The 20992-nt window shown below is 40.6% G+C and overlaps 1 protein-coding gene across 4 annotated transcripts in view; it reads right to left on the bottom strand.

Annotated features, from left to right (window-relative positions):
* Positions 1-19798, bottom strand: part of ROCK1 (Rho associated coiled-coil containing protein kinase 1) — an 87165-nt gene extending 67367 nt beyond the window's left edge. For all 4 annotated transcript variants that reach the window (XR_001921778.1, XR_001921777.1, XM_018081100.1 and 1 more), the window contains exon 1: positions 19221-19798. Coding sequence is in view for 2 of the 4 variants with exons in the window: in XM_018081100.1 (XP_017936589.1) it covers positions 19221-19313 (93 nt within the window). In the remaining 2 variants the exon portion in view is untranslated. The remainder of the gene's footprint in view (positions 1-19220) is intronic.
* Positions 19799-20992: the final 1194 nt, after the last annotated feature.

Genomic DNA, 20992 nt, shown 5'->3' with positions numbered 1-20992 from the left:
AAACTCGGAGGAAAGTAGGTGTTCTGTTCCTAAATACTACAAAGTATCAACATGTGATATTCTAGAACATAACTAAAGAGCAGTAGTGTCAGTTCAGGAATTCAGATACTCTTTTGTCAGGCATCCTGCACTTCACTTTCTGGAAGTCTCTGCTGGACCACAGAGCCAGTTTCTGAAGAACTACACAAATAAATGGATGTAAACAGTAATTTTGGAAACAGGTGCTTGTTACCAATCACAGTCATTTTCTAAATGAACAAAGCCTCAGAGACTTGAGGAGGAAATAAGGAAGGCAGTTACATCTTTTGTGGTATTCCAACAAAATGCACTGGCATTGAAGTAGACTGTCATTATACTTAACTAGACTCTGAATTACAGATAAGCAATTTGATTTAGAAAAGGAAAAAACCCAACCACCTGACATTAGGAAAGGTCTCACAGTAGGAAGTATGTGTGTTCATACCTTCTGTACACATACATTTACACTTCCCAAACAACCAAATCTTTAAAATAATAAAAAAAATGTAATCTATCCCTTTCATTCAGGTTCACATTTTACAAATTGTTTGCTTGGCAAGAGAAATAAGGACTAAAAACTTCAAGAGAGAGAGACAGAAATTCTTTTGCACGTGTAAAATTACAAGCAGTTCATGATGCGAAGCTCTATCCTTAAGACAACCAATGCTCCAGAGAACACAACCAATGCAGCATTTCACTGAATACTGTCATGTAAAACACACTCAAAAAACCCCTTGCTTCAGTCAGCACACTGTATGACTTGAAGCAAATAGAACTGACTTTCCTCTCTTTTCTCAGTGACTGTAGATCAGCTTTAAGATCATGTCACACTCAAATGCTTAGAGCTTTCTTTATTGTTCTTTCTAATTCAGGTTTAAGGGACAAGTATGAGAACTGTTCTTTTCTTAGAAATTTTGTCCCTTTGTCTGCCTATTGAACTATGACAACCAATTTCCAATCTTATATAACCTTACCTCATTGAAAAACCTCTTAATCCATTTCTTCTGTGGAAGATGACACTTAGTCTGGTTTAACAGATTCATTCAAAAGTCAACTTTTATAAATGAGAACACAGGTAGAGATGACTACATGTCTCATAATATTGACTATATCTATTTTTGGACACACTGTACATAAAGAAGTAAGAACACAGCAGAAAACTTACAACACACCTAAGAACAGACAGGTTGTTCCTTCTGAAAACCAATATGAAAGTTGATGGCTGTCCAGAAGAGCAGGAAAATTCAGAAAAAGAGGCAAGTGGAATAGTTCTAAATCCTCACATACTATTTCTACATAAAATTTGATGTTAACAACTGAAAATCTTCTGAATATCCCACAACCTGACTTGCTCTGTTTCCAAATGTTGTTCAATATCATGAGCATGTCAAAAACATATTCTCATTTTTAATTACCCGCAGCATGATCTTAAAAAGGCAAAGTCAAAATTAAGATAGCTTACACTTCTTATCCCATTCTCAGAATAAATTTCCTGCTTTCGGTAAAAGGGAAAAGCATACTTTTAAGTGTCTTAAAAGACAAATGTGGTTTACATCTTCAGTTTTGTCATGAGTCAACAACCAACACAATGTATTCTAAACTAAATAAAACACAATGAGAAAGCTGATGGTAAAAAGATAACTAAATGATACCCTGATTTAACCTTTTTCTTAGCCACACCAGAGTAATAGTGCTTGAATTTGCCTGTTTGGCACAACAGATGTTGGAGCATCTAGTTTCTTCAAAAGCCAGTGGAGGATGCCAATGGCCTTACACAGCTGCAGTCAAGAAAAGACCACAGGCAACAGCTAGAAATCGATTTGCTCTTTCCACTGAGTTTTTCTGATGAATTCTTATTTCATCTAATACATCTTCTGCTATTTATCACGGTAGCTGTCTCCCAGCCCACAAACCCAAAACATAAAAGGAAGGTTAATTTTAAAAGACCTATGTCTAAATACTACAGTTTCGGAATGCAGCACAAGGGCTGTAGCTGTATTAGATGCTGACTTACAGAACAGAGACAAGACGGTGTTGCAAAAATACTGTGGCCTCTCTTATGATGGCCTGAAAAGACAGACCTGAGGATTGTTGCTACAGATCACCCTAACACCAGGCTCACTGTAGAAGTGAAATTCTAAAATGAATCCCTGGCACTCCTAAATTTTATTAGAGAATAATAATCTGCTGAGAAAAAAAATACACTTGAAATTAGAGCATAGTCTGAGCATTTTTTTTTATTTATAATTCTTAAGGCTCCATCAGAAATACAGATTCAGTAACTTCAGTTATTTTTTGAAAGCATACTTGAAGCCATGATTGTATGCCCAAATAAAATACACATACAGCTGACTATATAAGTATTATAAGGATTACATCCCATTTACTTAAGACTTTATTCTATGCTAATTCTTAATTTGGAGAGTTATATACTAATTAAGCAACTTCTCATCTGAAGCCATCATGAGACAAAACTTACTGAGTTTTGTAAGAACTCCCATTACCTCCTGATCAGTTTAGAAGTTTCTCTTAGCTTAGCAGAGATTTTCAATCTAAATGGATAATTGGAACTTGCTGGTTTAAATCTTTGGAATATTTCTTTCCTCCTTCCAGATAGAGTTCATCTTCACTTAAGAAGTATTAAATGTCACGAAAAGAATTAACTCTATGGAAACTGCTTTTCCTATATTTTTCAATTCAGGTACTACTGAAATTTATACTTGATGTTTATGTGGAAAAAGATAAAAGAAAATTACAGCAGTTTATCCTTTTGTTCATTTAGAAATTAGATTTGTTGCGCATGCATTCTGTGGTTGAGTTTCCTCCATCCCTTGGGGCCGCCAGCTTTAAAGGTTTTCCTCCCTAAGTCTCTTCACTTTCATCAGACCGGATCTGCTGTTACAAGAGAAATGACATGAACGTTGAGCTGCTCAGCACAGACATCACATCCTGTTCAGTGTTCCCTCAGAAAACAGGACCTTGATAGATACAGCTGAGAAAGTAATTTGTACATATAGCACTTATAATTACTTTGTGCTAACCAGCACTGCTGCTAACATGTTGTCATACTGATTTTAAGAACTTCGCCAGTGCTCTGAAACCAAAGCCAGAAAAAGGCAAAGGGAAAACCAACCAGAGAAACACTGTAAAGGTTATTTGCTCAAAAGACTGACAGTCACAGAACCATAGAACAGCCCAGATTTGGTGGTAACTCAAAAGTTCACGTGATTCAACTTTTGATGCAAAAAGGAGCCTCAATGAGACTGTCTAGCACCCCGCTGAGTCTTGAAAACCTCCAATGACAGGGACTCTGTCAAATCCCTGGGGAGGTTGTTCCAATGACTGTTCTCACAATAAAAAATTTCTTTCTTACACAGATAGAAATTCTCTCCCAGTGCGACCTGTATTTGTGGTCCCTTGTTTTCTCCACGACTCCTCACGAAAAAATAGCTTTCATCTTCTTTGTAGCTGTCCCTTAAGTACTGGAACACTGTGATGAGGTCCCCTTGAGCCTTCTCCAGGCTGACTCCTTCAGTTTTCCCTCACAAGGCAGGTTCTCCAGCCCTTTGATCACCTTTGCCACCCTTCTTTAAAACCTCTCCAGTCTGTCAACATCTGCCTTGAATTCTCTTTCCCTTCTGAAGGGTCCCACTCACTACCCAGTTTAGTGCCATCAGCAACTTTGCTTGAGGGTGCTTTCAAATCCAATATACAGATCATCTAGGAAGACACTGAACACTATTAGGCCCAGCATCCATCCCTGGAAGACCCTACTTGTGACAGGCTGACAGCCTGAGTAAAAACCACTGACCATAAAGAGATCTTCTGATACATTTTTAAAATAGTATATATTTGATGCCTGACCAAAATTAACTCTAATTTGATTCTGTATTAGTAAACTTTATGTAGATTATTCCTTGTGCCATTTTGATGTAATCACTCAGTATATAGGAATATTCTCAACGTAGTTCCTTCTAACAAAATCTAGAATAGAAAATTATAATTGTATATTGAAATGCATTGAAAACAAAAGCTATCTTTTTTTTTCTGAAGCTTAGAGTACTTCAACTGAACTTGCAAGTTTTTATTTCAAAGGAAAATGCACATCATGATTCATATTTTTCATCATATATCATGTGTATATGTATATAAAAGTCTGTGGATGTACTGAACATAAATCTTGTCTTTTTAGCCAATGCATTTATTCAATGATGATCTCAAGTGATTAATGAAGCTTTTCACAGTAAGGCTTTCCTGGAAATCTGTTAAGCACACCTTCAGACCTAAAGTAAAAGGCAAGCAGTAATTGCATATAATTCATTAAGGCAGGAAACCATTACCTACTCAATATGTAAGGCTAACAAGTAGAATTATTTCAGAGAACTAACGAACTTTATTTATTACAATCCTCAAACTGCTTAGGTCAATGGAACATTTTAGTGATCTTTCCCCCTTTTCTCCAGTGATTACACTACTGGAAACTATGGCAAATAGGAACAGTCTCCTGTTACACTACTAAGCATTATCAGTTGATTAGACGCTGCAGTTTAACTGCAATTAAAAATGCATACATCTTCATTTTAATAGCTTCATATATATAAGCACAACAGAGTTCAAACAGCCAGGCAGTACTGACATTTTTCCATTAAAAACATCAAATTTCATGAAGCTCCTCTTTAATTTGTCTACAATTTTCTCCCTAAAAAACACAAATCCGTACCATACGTTCAGTGCAAAGATAGAGACTGATGAACATTATGAACACTAGAGTTTCCATGTTACTAAAAAAGCTAATGTATCATAAAAATTTACTTATTATATTGAAGCAAAGTAATTTTTAGGCTGGTGTACTAATATGCATTAACATGCAGAGAAATTAGTTTTCTTAAAAACAGTATTTTGCAGTCATAAGTCTATGCCTACGCAGATCAGTTTCCCCCACTTATCTGTGGGAACATCTGTACTAAAGAAAAATACAACTCTAACTCAAAATGACAACCCTCTCATTGATTTTGGAACAGTTTGGGGAACCTGGAGAGGTTCCAGTCAACTGGAAGCTCGCAAACATTGTCCCAGTTTTCAAGAAGGGCAAAAAGGATGACCCTGGAAACTACAGGCCTGTCAGTCCCACTTCAGTGATATTTACAGAAAAGATTATTCTGGGAGTTATTGAAAAACACCTGAAGGACAACACAGTCATTGATCACAACCAGTACAGCTTCATGAGGGGAAACTCCTGCTTCACAAACTTAATTCCCTTTTATGACAAGGTAATCCACCTAACTGATTAAGGGAAGCCAGTCGATATAATATTTTTTGATTTCAGTAAAGGTTTTGATACTGTCCTACACTATATCTTTCTAGACAAAATGTCCAGCACACAGCTGGATTAACACATCATGTGGTGGGTGAGCAACTGGTTCACAGGTCAAGCACAAAGGGTTATAGTGAACGGGGTAATACCAGGCTGGTATCTGGTGACTAAAGGGATTCTGTAGGGCTCCATCTTAGGCCCTGTGCTCTTCAATGTCTGCATCAGGACTCAAAGGAACACTAAGCAGGTTTGCCAATGATACTAAATTGGGAGAAGCTGTTAATTCCTTCAAAGGCAGGGAGGCCCTGCAGAGGTATGTTGATGAATTAGAGAGATGGGTAATAACCAATTGTATGAAGCTAAACAAAGACAAGTGCCAGATTCTGCACCTGGATGGGGCAACTCTGGATGTACACAAAGAGGGGAAGGAGATGCTGGAAAGCAGTGCTGTAGAAAGGGACCTGGGCATCCTGGTCGATGGCAAGTTAAACGTGAGCCAGCACCGTGCTCTGGGGGGCATCAGGCACAGCATCACCAGCCGGTCAAGGGAGGGGATTGTCTCGCTCTGCTCTGCACTGGAGTGGCCTCACCTTGACTCCTGTGTGCAGTTTTGGGCACCACAATATAAGAAAGATACAAATATATTAGAGAGCATCCAAGGGAGAGACACAAACATGGTGACCGGTCTAGAAGGAAGCCACATGAGGAGTGGCTGAGGTCACTTGGTCTGTTCTGCCTGGAGAAGAGGAGCCCAAGGGGAGACCTCATCGCAGTCTACAACTTCCTTGTGAGGGGAAGCGGAGGGGCAGGTGCTGATCTATTCTTTCTGGTGAACAGTGGGAGGACTCATGGGAATGGCATGGAGTGTGTCAGGGGAGAGTTAGGTTGAATATTAGGAAAAGCTTCTTCACCCAGAGAGTGGCTGAGTGCTGGAACAGGCTCCCCAAGCCTGCTAGAGTTCAAGAAGCATTTGCACAACATTCTCAGGAATATGGTGTGATTTTTGGGGTTTGTCAAGTGTAAGGCCAGGAGCTGATTGTCAGTGTGGGCCCCTTCCAACTCAGGATATTCTATGAGTCTATGAAAACACTTAAGAATCTGAAAGCAATGGCTTATATGAAAACAGAAGTTTGTAATATACCAATGAAGATGCAATGTTAAACAGACTCACACCTTCCTTTTGACTTTAAGTCTTCCTGTGGAGATTTTTTTGGTCATTGATGTTTGACGCATGTGTCCTTGTCGCTTGATGTCTGATTTTCAAATATCCCATGGTACTACCACTGAAATTTCCTGCCCCTTAAAAAGAGTACAAAAAGTAGCTTGCTTCCACACCATCAAACCCACAAATTGTGGGGGTGGAGGAAAGTACTTCCTTATTTTGCATGCAGGAAACAGTCTCACAAAAAGTGTAAAGAAATCAGGAAGCCCTGACAGAAGTCACCATAGGCCACACAAACAATTCCAACCCCAAAATCATCTTTAATTATCATCTTCCTAATTTCTCCGCTTCTTTTTCCAACCTTCATATTTGCATTTATACCTTACAGATGGACAAGACTTCCCTTTGCACAAAGAGTATTTTTTTTGTACCCTACCACTCCCTACCACAAGTGAAATCTGTTGTGTTCTGCAGTTACAAATATTCAAAAGTAAAGAAGGACATATCACAATATCAAGGACACAGAACTGATGTTCCCTATTTGCTGATACTTCATTTACTAAGTAGGAGGTAAGAGGATAATATGGCACACCAATTTTGATTTCAACTTCTCTGTCTTTTCAGGAAGACACTTGATTGGTACTCAAACAAGAAGAAGTATTTAAATGGAATTACTGGCTTTCCACAATCTCAAAGTCAAAAGGATAAAGTTGTTTTACCAAACTGTTAAGTAATTTATGGTAGGCAAATATCCACTGCACGAGTTTAAGAATTAACTCGAGAGATTATGAATGGACAGGATTAGCACTACTGACAAAATCATTTTTACTGCTCAAGTAGTTGCTCCTCCTCTTCATATCAGAACTTGACTACTTGTTTCACTTCTACTGCAGAAGTAAAATTAAAAGTATCCAAACAGTGAAGAACATTAAGATCTTGACAACAGACATCACCCTTCAGGATTAAAAAATTAAGTGATTCTTGTGTTTTGCAGAGATGAGGACACAGATATCTTGTCCAACTTAACCATGCACTCTTAAGGTTAACACTGCTTCCACTTTCTTCTAGATGAAGAAAGGAAGCTTAACAAATAAACCAGTTCATTTCTATGAGCTGCATTTCGTTACACCTGAAACCCATTTGTTTATCATGATGCAATTCCAAGAAAAGCAAGATCTACAGGGAATTGTCTAATCTTAAGCATAAGCTTTAGCTCAAAGTTTCAAGTTACTTGTTAAAATCGATTGTGTCTTTTTCCACTGTTATGAAAAAGGTTACACTGATTCCAACTTCTCTGAGAAAATATTTTGTAAAAACACCAGATTACTTTTGAAAGTAATTCTTAACAAAACTCATCACCCCATTTTTTTCACTTTTGCGAACCCATCACTTCATAAGGCTTTTTTTTAAAATTAAATGTAAACACATGTAAGAGAAATTATCAGTCAGAAGACAGCTTATGATTTCATCAACTTGTTTCTACAATACACCTTTGTTGAATACTGTTATTTCCTCCCACAAAATAAGGGTAATACAACACCACTGGAAGGCAAGTTTGCTGATGTTGAAATGCACAAGATAGAAAGCGAAAGATGTCCTGCTTTGGTTAGACAGAGAACCTCTCACAAGACAGCCCGGTTTGAAGGAAAATCTTCAGCTGCCTATTCTGGTTGAATCTTAAATTGAAAAACTAAGCTTCTATTCCCAGGGCATCAGAAATGTTAAAAAAAATACTTCCCGACCTGTAAATAAATGGTATTAATCAATCTTTTCTTTCATTCCTGACCACATCTATAAGTTTGTCAAAACTGCAACAAAGAAAGAGTATTAAAAAAAAAAATCCCTTTTTCCTTTCCCCTAGAACTCATGGTTCTCAGACCCTTCTTTCCCATGAACATACCAAGAACTGTGACAGAAACTATTATTTATATGATAGAAACTATTCTTTATATGAAGGTGAAGTTAATCTGAAGCCTTTCTTTGCCAGCAGCTCAAAGAGGAGACTGACCAAAAGAAAAGGTCAAGAACAACGCAGTCATCCAGGCTCTTCCCTGATGGCAGCCAAAATCAACTGCACAGAAGGCAGAAAGCCACAGAGGAGTTGTTTACAGTCATTGCAGTACCTGCACCGAACCAGCTCCAGCAGCACCAGCATAATCAACACTCTTAATTTTACTTCAAATGGCATCTTTGCTTACATGTCAAGTCCAAACTACTGATGAAAATAGTGTCATGTATACATTGCATTAAGAAGGACAAAAGCTTTCTTATGAAAGCCAGAAGGCATTTGAGGACAGAAAAGAAACAAAAGGAGAGGACTCCTCTGATCTTACACTCATCAAGAATTAAGAGAGACGTTTAGTCCTTTCCATATTACAATCTAATCTGCCATGCAGAATCAATGAACAGCTCTGAGCATGTAGGTTATTTGATACAAGACCTCTTTTGTGTCACAACTCTATCCTTTAGACAAATAATCCAGAATTCTCCTGAATATGGTCTTCTTAACAAGAGTCTTCATAGGTTGATTCAGAACCACAATGTGATTAGCTCTGACAAAGCCTCCAACCATCTGATTTTACAAGGCAAAAACATCTCTGAACATTTTAAGGTCACGCTACATCACAAAACCATATGCACAAAACAGTTTGTGGGGTATGAGAATGGCTAAAAATAGCCATGAGCATTTTAGTAAAAGACAGAAGACAAAAGCTCTTCCAGGAAGCACACTGATTTATTCTCTACAGAAAAGTTTAGCTCCTTAATGACATCTCCAATTATAAATTCAGTGTACTGAAAAAAAAAACACAACCAACACACCCTTCAAACAAAAAGCAACCCAGTAAAATATACAATCACATCACTAGTTCAGCTTTCACTCCACAGGTCTTTACGGGCATTTTCTTATTTCCAACATCATCCTTCCTCTACTAGTACTGGCAACAATAGCTCCAGTTTCAAAAGCCATGACCACTGTTGCCAATACTAGCAAAGCAAAGCCTCCAATTCCTAATAAGTCTACCATTTGGTTGGCACCACTTTTGCTTTGTACTCCTATAAAAGAAGATACAGAGCATATAAGAGCAGGTTTGAATGGTTCCAAGACCACAAAAAATTACATGATTGGTATGCCGGCAATTTTTTGTTTAATTGCCAATGAACTTAGTAGTAAATTAAGTTGAAGGAGGACAGTTACCCACAGATCAAGTATTAGAGCAGTAAGCAGACTGTCAGTGATGTGGCAGAATCACCTTTCCTCTTTTAAAGTGGAGAATAAATCCTCTCAGCTTAATATTGACAGGATTCTTTGCATGCCTACAATCAAAGCTACTTTCTAAGAAGAGATTAGTATAATATTACATTAGTATAATCAGATTTCATAACAGAGAAGGGCTCATGAGAAAATTCTATGATTCCACCTCTAACACTGACAGAAATGCATAGTATCAGTACAAAGGTGTGAGGCATCAGTATTACCTCTATTTTCAGCTACAGTGTCATGTCCTGCCTGGTATTATTCTGCACAACCTGGCACCTCCTAAAAAGCATAAGGCAAGTACAACCAGCACTAACTCCTTGTCCTACCCTTAACCCTCACTCCTCCCTGAAAAATCTTCACCGTCCACTCCTACTCTATTATCTCCTGGCTAGAGAGGTGTCCTCCCCTCCAAAGTACTTAACAGAGTCACTTCACACTTGTAGTCAAATGAGCTCCCAGTTGTCAGAGCTGGAATTAACGTGCTGGACCCTGTCATCCATACTCCAGGAAGATGGTGCTTGTTATGCTGACACCTTACACTTTAGCTTCTCTGAAGTGAAAGTCTGAAGCTGAAATCTCTCCTCCGAAGACTCTGCCTGACAACTGCATAGGCGTCTCTCCTGTTCACCTATCTCCCAAGGACAGGTTCCTGTCCCATCAGTATCAAAAAGTCTTCCACATTCCCATGCTAATTAGGAAGTCCTACTCAGCCTCCCTCACTGCCTGTCAGAAGGAAAATGATGTGTGTATACAGATATAGAAAACACAACACTACCAAGTTTCACAATCATGGAAAACTGAAGTGGCACTCCTGGAGTGCAAACTCGACATCACAGGAAGGCATTCACTCTTTTCCTCCAACAGAAAAATTCTACATCTACAATGTTTCAACCGCAGTCCCAAATTAAACATGAGCTTATTAATTCACAGCAACTGGGTCCTCAGATAAAAATCTTTATGCTTAAAATCTCCAAACCTACAACTGCCTCCATGCAGAAAGTTCCTCTGGTCTTTTGTGGTAGATGCCTTTTAGAAAATTGTTTGGGCTACAAAGAGTTTTACTCACCAAGAAGGCCAAAACACTTAGAGAACTCTGCAAACAAACACCAGATGAGTACTGGTGACTGTTCTGTCTAGTTATGGTGAATTTTATTTTCCTCTATGTGAAGCATCAACCAAATAAGCATACTGCTGAGAAGTGGAAAATTACAGGTTGCTTAGAGAGGTTGTGGAGTTCACCACCTTTGAGATACTCAAAAGCCATCCTGTGTAACCTGCTATAGGCCACTCTACCACAGCAGATGGGTGAGAGACCTCCAGAGGTTCCTTCCAGACTCAATCATTCTGTGAAATAACTACCAGTTGTACTTCACAAAATACTATTTTCACTGTGCACATGGTATTAAACAGTAAAAAGGCAGACTTTGAAATCATCATCCAAAATATCTGATTTAGAGAGAAACAAATCATCAAACAGTAGCCAGTATGAGATGAATGTCCTGACCATTGTTCCTTCACACTTTCCCACTGGAAATAACCATTATGGCTATAATACAAGTCCTACTAATCATCTGCTGAAAAACATAACTTCTCCAACCACAAAACTAGGAAAAATTTCCTAGCTGAAGTCTCCAGATGTCAAGAGGAGCTTCTGGCTTCCTCTTCTTCAAAAAGCACATTCCAGATGACACAATAAAGTTTTGTGTAGTCAGGGGGTTTTTTGGTCATTATTTATTTGCTAAAAATGAAGATCAGACTCCACACAAACAATGTTTTCATTTCAGTCAGAGACTACACAGGAAAAAAGTCATCTTGTATTAATGCATTTCATATGTAGATATCTAACATCAAGTTTTCCTCTGAATGTATTCATACCTTGGAATTTAATACATGTGAATAATATGCAGCACTATCTGAATACTATGCAGCTTTTAAGAGAAAAAATATAAAAGAAATAATTACTCAATATTTGCATAACTACCAGAATTCAAGGATTTTTTTCTTTAAATGTATTGACTCCTGAAGATCCGTAAGAAAAAACAAGTATGTATTCCACTTCAATTCATTTCAGTGAATTTTCAGTTCAATTATAAGCTCTTCAGCCCAGACACACACAGGCTGGAAACACATTTAGGTAGTTCCAATCTAAAGTCCAAATTAAAGCCTTAGTTTGTGCAGTGTTTCCTACAGAGGTTTCCAAGCATTAGGTCTTTGCATCATCACAGATCATGCACTTAAAAAAAAAAAAAAAAACCACAAACAAGAAAACTTTCACATATTTCTCAACTCTATGAAAGAAACAGAGAAATTAATGCATTTAAAAACTTTAAGAGAAGATGCTAAAATAAAGAAATCCACAGTTAGACTTAAATAAGGACCTATTAATAAAGAGATCCTACATACTGTCCCCATGACAGTTTGTATTGTATAAATATTGACAGGGAGTGGCAACCTTTCAGTTAGTTAAAGCCAATCCTTTACAAGATTTTGAGTATCAGAATAGACTTTGCCCTGTGCTCCAGTCAGAAGCTGGTGCCGATCCTGTGCTGGTTCTCCCCTAGCAACATGGGCAGCTCACCCAACCCAGCAACCAGCGCTTGTCTAGACAGTCTTTAGACAGCTGTAACTAAAGATGCACCACAGCATCTTATACCCTGCTGATGCTGAGCAGACTACAGAGAGACCTCTACTCTGCTGACTAGAGACTTCGCCACAGCACATCCAATCGTCCTCAGCAAAGCAAAACACCATGGACAAGAGCAGCTCCAAACCACTTTTCTTCTTCACAAAGATCAAATTTCAGCTCTTGTTCAATCACTGTCAATTCAGGTGTTTATTTCAGTAGACTGCCGAGAAAGCTAAAAGATGGTATTATTTGCATTTCCTTTAACTGAGCTATAACTGGGTGTTGTCTGCATAGTGCCTGCAGTTTTACCAATATTGTCTCATAATCCTTCTGGTTTTATTGCTGCTCAAACAACTGGACAAATTAAGACAGATTAGTTTTCAAACATTCTCCAATTTCGTTCTCAAAGAAGGAAGTTCAGTTTTTCAGTATCTCCATTTAGAACTTGCAATTTCTTGATGACAGCAGAGTTTTGATAAATAACATCAAGAAACATCCACTAAAAAAAAGAAGTTTTTAATTACATCGTTTGGGACCTCTTAAATTAAAGATAAACACCCTGTATCACAACAAACATCTCAGTATTCTTTAGTAAGAGACCTAAAAAAGCTTTTTATTTTTATGTAGTATTAAACTATGTCCTAGGGAATTCTGCTAACAGCAACTGTGAGGCTACCAACATCATCTGCTCACAGGGCTTCTAAGTATTTATTATGTTCTCGATGAGTGGCTCCTGAAGTTATCATTGTCCTCAAAGTCAGAGGTTTACAGTCCAACAGGTTGATTTTCAATTTGTCCAACAAACAAATTCCAGGTGTTTCCCTCTTCCTTCCCTCAAGCAACAAAAAAACACTCTGCAGTTGCCAGGGAAAAGGACATTGTTTATAAATATTTTTACTTTGTAAGAGCATTTATAGTTAGGTTGGGTGTTTTATTCCTCTTGCTGAAACGTGTCTTAACGTCAACTTTCTATTATCACCCCTCATTAAAACTTTTTATAGGAAAAATAAATAATTACATTCCTACACAGCCTCTAGTTTTATGAGCAGAAGAATTGGCTAAGTTAACTGTTATTTCTCCGTAAAACCTACCATACACCATGAAACAAATGCTAACATTTTGATAGCTCCACCATCTCTGTTGATATTCTAAAGGCTTATTAAAAAAGTCTTAAGACATGCAACCTTAAAACAAGAACCCACCAACTTACTATATTTCCAAAGTCAACTTACAGTTGCAATTTCCCTTTGATTAACATATCCAGTTATATATTTTATAATAAATTTAACATCAACCTTTATATTCCATAATCCTTAGCGATGAGTAAATAATATTAACACCAATTGTATTTTTGCATATAAAGCTTGGATGTAACTTGAAGACCTGGAATTATATTTCTAGGTCAGTCAGAAGACTTATTTTAGATCTACTGCATCACAGAATGCTTTGGGTTGGAAGGGACTTTAAAGGTCATCTAGTTCCAACGCCCCTGCACATTCCACTAGACCACGTTGCTCAAAGCCCCATCCAACCTGGCCTTGGAACAGTTCTAGGGATGGGGTAGCCACAGCTTATCTGGGCAACCTTTACCAGTGCCTCACCACCTTCACAGTAAAAAAGTGACCAATGGACCCTGGCAAAAAGGTCAGAATGGACAGACACTGAGATAAAATCCCTGAGTCCTTCTCCACGGGGCTGCTCTCAAACTACTCCACACCCAGTCTGTACTGATATTGGTGACTGCCCCAACCCAAGTGCAGGACCTTCCACTTGGACCTAAAGAACAGTAGAAACATGTGCAAGAATATTTCACCATGATACCTTCCCTTACTCTGAACTATCTTCAGACAACTTACAGGATTCTGAAGCTGACAATCTGCCTGTTTGCATAAAGTTCCGCTTCTTTTGTCTTCAAGAAGCTTTTCAGATACCACATTTCTCTAGCACTTCAACACTCAGATTTTAAGAGCAGAGTTAATGTGGTTTCAGTGAAGGTGATTTTTGACAGTTATCTGGATAGATAAGAACCTCTGAAGAAAAGGTACTTTCAGTTATTTTCTTCACTTCTTTACTTGCTTTCTTTACTTGCTTTGGTTTTTTAACCAAATCCCTAACCACAACTGTTAGACACCAGATCAGTAATTATTGGGTCAGAACCACCTCGTAGGGGGTGCGTGTGTGTGTGTGGAGGACGGAGGGATGGGCTGAACAGAGCTGAGGTGGCATCATATCCCTCATGGTAGACCCCTGGAGCCCACATGGGGAAGCCCCGGAGTAACTGTCAGTCACAAACAGCCCAGGAAAACTATAACACACCACAAATCCTAGAGCCCCTAACCCAGGCTCAGATTGGCAGGGACAGCAAGAACACTGCCCCTCACCCTTGGCCTGGAACCCCAGAGTGGCTGGTGGGTCAGAGGCCCCACCTGGAAGGGTTGGCCACAGGGACCAGAGCAGATAAAACCAAAGGCATGTGTTTGCCTCGTGTTGCGGTCCTGCCACCTGGACATGTGAGAGCTGATCTTCTACAAGGTTCCAGTGGTAGCTATATAATCTGTCTCCTTCTCTCTTCCTTCTCCCTCTGCTTCCCTTTCTCTGCTCCTTTCTTGATGCTTTAGGTGGCTTGGAGTTGGAGGGATTGGATTTTGACTTAAGTGCTGTGGATTAATATATACTGAGTTGGTATCGTAGTGGAACATTTTGTCTAGCTTGTGTGGTGCCCTTTTGAACCTTTGCCAAGTTCTCTTATCTTCTCCCCTAAATTAATAAAGATACCTCTTGGGAACAAGTCCATGGCTTATTCTCTTAACGCTATCTCGAGGTATTAAAGAACCCTATATATATATATATATATTAAAGTAAAACTCCTAGCTAAGTCCGTGAGCTCACAGCTCCTGGGGCTGGAGTCTTACAACAAGGTCTTCAGAAACACTTCCTAACTAGTTTAACAGAAGGGAAAAAAAATGTCTAGTGACAGAGATATAGAATTTCAAATCCCAAATATGAGGAGATCATCTCGCCTTTTGCTATGCGAGACAGATGAATTAATCTAGTGGATAAAACAGACCTAGGAAAAAAATCACAATCTGTAGCTATGTATTTTTGTTGCAACAAAAATGGAAATCTCTTCAGAGTAGATAAAACCAGTTTGTCATATGCAGTGTTCACTATTGTCAGTTAATTTGAAGACACGCTGCTCAACAAGTGAAACGTTTGACATCTTTGAAGATTAAGACCATCAAAAGTCCAAAGTTCTAAAAATCGACTACTGAAGTAATTGACTAGGTACCTGAATAACCAAGTTACCCAAGCATCTACATAAACAATGAAAACACTCTTTGTCAGTTATTATTAGAACAGAGAGAGCCCCAAAATACATTTTCATTAAAATTTACTAGTTATTTTACAATCAAAAGCATAGGCAACTTCAGGTTAACATGTCCCATACCCATTCACTTATTACACCACTCCCCAAAACTGGAAGCCCATCAACCCCAAGGATTTAATAAAACATGGATTTATTCCAAAATCATTGCAGAGGTATGCTCACTGAATATTACTTTCCACTGCTTAACATCATTAATGAGACACTTAGCTCAAATTAATAGCTACTTACTTAAACTGCCTTTGGGCCTACTCAGCATGCCTATGGGATTCACCAGGATCTGACCACTGCACACCCTGGAGTATGACTACCTCTCTAACACAGCCTTCACAGAGTTATTAGATCTTTTTGGACTGTAGGCCTCCTAGTACTAAATATTTTGAGAAAAAGCATTACGTGATGCTGTGACACATCATTTACACATAACTCAGGCTTTGGCCTCCTCAAAAAAATGACAGCCTACCTACAGATTTCCCAGCCTAGTACTAAACCAAGTGCATGCAAGCCCCAAAGAAACAAATAGATCTAGTTACTGACAGTGCCAACTGATTCTTACAGTTTTATTACAGTTGCATAAGAGAAAACAGGAAAAATAAACACATCTCTCTCCTGCACCTCAGCTGTGTGAATTTCCTTCCTACAGCATGTAAACTGAAGCTATAAAGTCCTCGGTGTGCCTTTTCCGCCTGCTCTGCTCTGTTGTCAGCACTCCTCTCCCACACCTTCCTGAAACGGTAACACATCTTCCTTTGTAGCAGCCCCCGCCCCCATCTTTTCTTAGCGTTCTGATACTACTGCACATATAAATTTAGAATCTTTCTAGCATACAGAACATAGCTTATGACATTTGCAAAACTCAAAATTATTACGAAACTGATTTAAAGGTTATTCCATGTCTGCCTTTTAACCTACAAACTGATGTGGAAGAAGAGTAAGAATGGAATTAAAACAAAGTTAAAGAGGATAAAACCACCCTAAGAGAAGCCAAAGGCATTGCTGAGACTTTTCTTCGTGCAGCCAAAAAAAGTATGTTTCCTGAACCTAAATGAACCCCAACATTTTAAACCTATGTGTACAGAATATGAGATGCTGCATTTGAAGTGCCTGTGTACCAGTTAATCATATATTTCCACTCAGATACACACAGTTAGCTAACACCCTTGCTCAGGAAAAGTGAAAGCAATTATAAGTAACATTAATTCACAACCTTAATTGAAGGTAAAAAAATATTTTAGATTTAAAAAGTTTAATTTAAAAGAATTTTTTTATGTAGTCTGAGCAGAAAAACCTGATTTTATTTTCTTTTTAAGCATACCAGGTCTAAAGTCTGACAAATTTCCCACTTTAACTGAAAGATGCAGGGAGGGGAATGGGGTATTCATTTTAGAAGATATTTTAAGTGTAGATCAATTATAGATAAGCATTTCTTCCTTAAAAGCATACCCACAGAGATTATAATGCATTTGATACATTAGTGCAACATTGGGCCAAGAATGATGCTTGTAGTGTGAATGACCACATTAAGAACTGGTGTAAAATATGTAAGTTCTTCAGAAAGTGTTAGGATACTTAAATTCTATAGAAAAGAGCCCAAGAACAAGTGAAACAGAGTAAAAGTCCAGCTGGCAGAAAGACTGATTTATTGACCAAACACATAAAAATTAGCCAACAAGTTTCCTTACAAGCAGCACTTTTTTTTTTTTAATTGTCAGTAGTTTAAAAGTGGTTTTCTAAAAAATTGTCACTTTAAAGGACATTGAGATCTGCGATGCAAACACATGCTCTAAAATTTTAGACAAGCATGACAGGAAGCATCCCAACAAGTTCATTCCCAAACTGACTACGGCTTAGCTCCTAATCGCAATTAAGATAACTGAAATGGGGCAAATCCTTAAACTGATTATAAGATTAAGGAATACGGTTAAAGATACTACCAACTGCATGTCTGATACCTGCAAATTCCTTTCTATCACTGTAGGAAGGTCCCCATAGAACAGCCACCATTAGAGTACATACCAGCAAATTGAGAGTCATGGTTAACATAAAACCCTGGACCCTGAATTGACTCCATAGTCTTGACACCTATCAGTAGAATCTGGGTATAAAAACGTCTGATCAGACAGCAGACTTGAGTTATCAAAACTGACACCCTATATCCTAAGCACCAGAGGTCTGCTCTTTAGCTCTGGTTCTAAGATGACAGATATGTAAACTAGATCAAAAGAAGCAAGTTAACTAGAACACGCAGAGCTATTTTCCCTTGTGGCAGCAGCATCCACAAGACTCTCCTTTATCTAGGTATGCAGGTTTGATGGGCCAACACTTCAGAAGCTCACAAATCAGTAATAAGCTAAACAGAGTATCATGAACTTGTACAGATTCTTGCATTATTCTTTTAATCTCTACACCTCCTTATGCTCAAGTGAGTTTTCTGCCAAGAGCCATGCAGCAAAAAAATGAAGAATGACTATTAAGAGCTATCTCCACCCCCACACCTCCCTTCCCTTCCAAATCCAAATGTCAGAGTTCAAACCAGAACAAATTCGATTTATTTGTTCCTCTCTGACAACAGAATGCTAAGGAAAAAAAGTACACTAAAGAACTTTTATTACTTGCTACAAAGAAAAGAAATCCTTTACTTCAGTGTGAAAGTACAAATCACAATTTGGTACTAGTTAAGGGCATCTCTAGGCATGTCTAAGGACGCAGCTACATCATAAAAAAATCGGTTGGATTTTTGGTTGGCATGCACTTTGCTGAGGTACTTTTTATAATCGGAACTGAAAGATCATCCACTTCTGTCAAGAAGCTACCAAATGACATTGATTGATTTTATGTCAGGAAATGTTATGGTTTGCTTTCTTATGATGCAATAATAACACTGACAGCACTGGTGAGATACACTGAACCATTAGATATGATCAAGTAGGGAAACAATAAGAGAGCAGGCCTAGCACAACCACTAGTTTAAAATGCACTTAAACCCCTGCCCACCTATAAGGGCACACTAATCGTGTTTTACACGTCGTTAATTTGCAGGCTGAAGTCAGCGCTGCAGGGCTTAACCACCGCCTAAGAGAACCTCAGTCTTATAAAAAAGTTGTTGAAGAGAAAATTGCTATCAAAGCTATTTACAGTCCTCTGCTCACACACAGGAGTGGCACTCACGAATTCCACCCCTGTGGAAAGGCTCCACCGCCCCTCTGACAGCCGGTGAGGCACAGAAAGGCGCACGGAGCGAGAGATGACAAGTGTGAGGCAGGGCTGGGCGGGCGCTCCTTGGCATGAGCCGCTCTCCCAGCACAGAGAGACATTCACGCACCCTCGGCTGAGTAAACAAAACACCAGTGCGGAGCTGAGCAGGGCGGTGACTCAGTCAGGAGTGCGAGATTCGGTCCCACAGGGTAAGGAATTCAGGGAGACGGGACCGGAGGCCCATTGGCGCTCCCTACTCACCAGCAAACAGTCCACGTTCACTTCGGATTTGGGGTCCTTCAAAGTCACGTCGATTTTGTCAAAGCGAGACTCAAAACTTTCTCCCGTCGACATGTTTCCGGAGATAAAAAGTTTCCCTTATTCCAGAGCAAAGTAAGGTTAAAAAAATGGTAATGTGTAAAAAAAAAAAAAACAGGAACAGGCGAGCACAAAAGAGAAACCACACAGCCTGTACCCGGCTGAGGAAGCGCCTCCTGGGAGATCCCTTCAATCACGGCAGTCTCTGGGGCAAGTCCCCGCCAAGGGGACAGAAAACCCAAGGGGAGTCCGCGGCAGGGCGGGGGAGACGAGGCTGCTTCTCCCCCCGCTTCTCCAGGCACGCACGCAGCTTCCCGGGATGCTCACAGCTCCGCAGCAGCAGGTTTCCTCTCCCTCCCTCCTCTGCTCGGGCCCCACCGTCTCAGCATTCCCATTTTCCCAGCCGGGGAAGCCGCCCTGGGATCCAGCGCAGCGGTCCCTCCTCCTCGCCCTGCTGCTGCAGCGCCGGCGGGTCGGTGCCAGGTTCCGGAGCGTGGCTTTCTTTCCGGTGAACCAGAAGAAACAACAGAAAAGGGGGGGGGGGGGAAAAAAGAAAAGAAAAAAGGCAAAATCCTAAAATCCTGCAGGCACACCAACAAGGCAGAGCGGATGAAAAAAAAAAAATCAAACTTAAGAGAATCCTCTCGGCGGCGTGTCTCAGCGCCGTGGGGTCGGTCCGTCCGTGGGCACGGGGCGAGGAAACGAGGAAGGCACAAGGCGAGTGCCCCCGCGGATGGCGGACGAGTCACCTCACCGGCGGAGCGGCGGCAGCAGCATCTTTCTTCCTCTCTCCTCCTCCTCCTCCTCGCTGCCTCCCGCTGCTGCCAACGCCGCTCCGCTCCCGCCTCGGCCCTTCCCCGGCGGCCCCAAAAACGGGAGGGGGGCGGGGGCTTTGGGGGGGACTGTCTGCAGGACCGACCCGAGGCTTGCGGCGTGCGAGGGGAGGAGGAAAGGAGGCGGCTTAAGGGGAGGGCAGAGCGTGAGGTCCGGCGGCTGCGAGAAAACCTGCGAGAGGCACCAACATGTCCGCCTTCCGTTTGAACAGTCGGCACGGCGGCGCGGGGCGCATGCGCGGGGGAACGGCTCCGGTGCGGGCGGGGACGGCACGGGACGGCGCGGGAGGTGCGCGCGCGCGCGCGAGGGGGTTGGAGCGGCCGCACGCCAGGGAAGGAATCACGGAATCAGTCACGGAATTGATTAGGTTGGGAAAGACCTCTGAGATCACCGAGTCCAACCTTTGACCGAACACCACCATGTCAACAAGACCACGGCACGAAGTGCCACGTCCAGTCTTTTCTTAAACACCTCCAGGAACGGTGACTCCCCCATCTCCCCATTCCAGTGTCTAATCACCCTTTCTGTGTAGAAATTCCTCCTAATGTCCAATCTAAACCTCCTCTGGCGCAGCTTAAGACTATGTCCTCTCTTTCTCTCACTTGTAACCGGGGAGAAGAGCCCGACCACCACCAGGCTACGACCTCCTTTCAGGTACTTGTAGAGAGGGATAAAGTCACCCCTAAACCTCTTTTTCTCCAGGCTAAACAACGCCAGCTTCCTCAGCCGCTCCTCGTAGGAACCGTGCTCCAGACTCTGCCCCAGACTAGCTGCCCTGCCGAAGGGAGGAGCGGGCGGGGCGGGAGGAAGGGAGGCGGTTCGGAGCGGCCCCTGCACGGGCAGGGCGGGCGTGACAGCCCGACTCGCTCCTTCCGGGAGCC

Source organism: Manacus vitellinus, unplaced genomic scaffold, assembly GCF_001715985.3.
Source record: "Manacus vitellinus isolate BGI_N305 unplaced genomic scaffold, ASM171598v3 scaffold_1_pilon, whole genome shotgun sequence".
In the NCBI taxonomy this organism is placed as follows: domain Eukaryota; kingdom Metazoa; phylum Chordata; class Aves; order Passeriformes; family Pipridae; genus Manacus; species Manacus vitellinus.
Note: the sequence above shows the minus strand (reverse complement) of the source record. Positions and strands in the feature narration are given on the sequence as shown.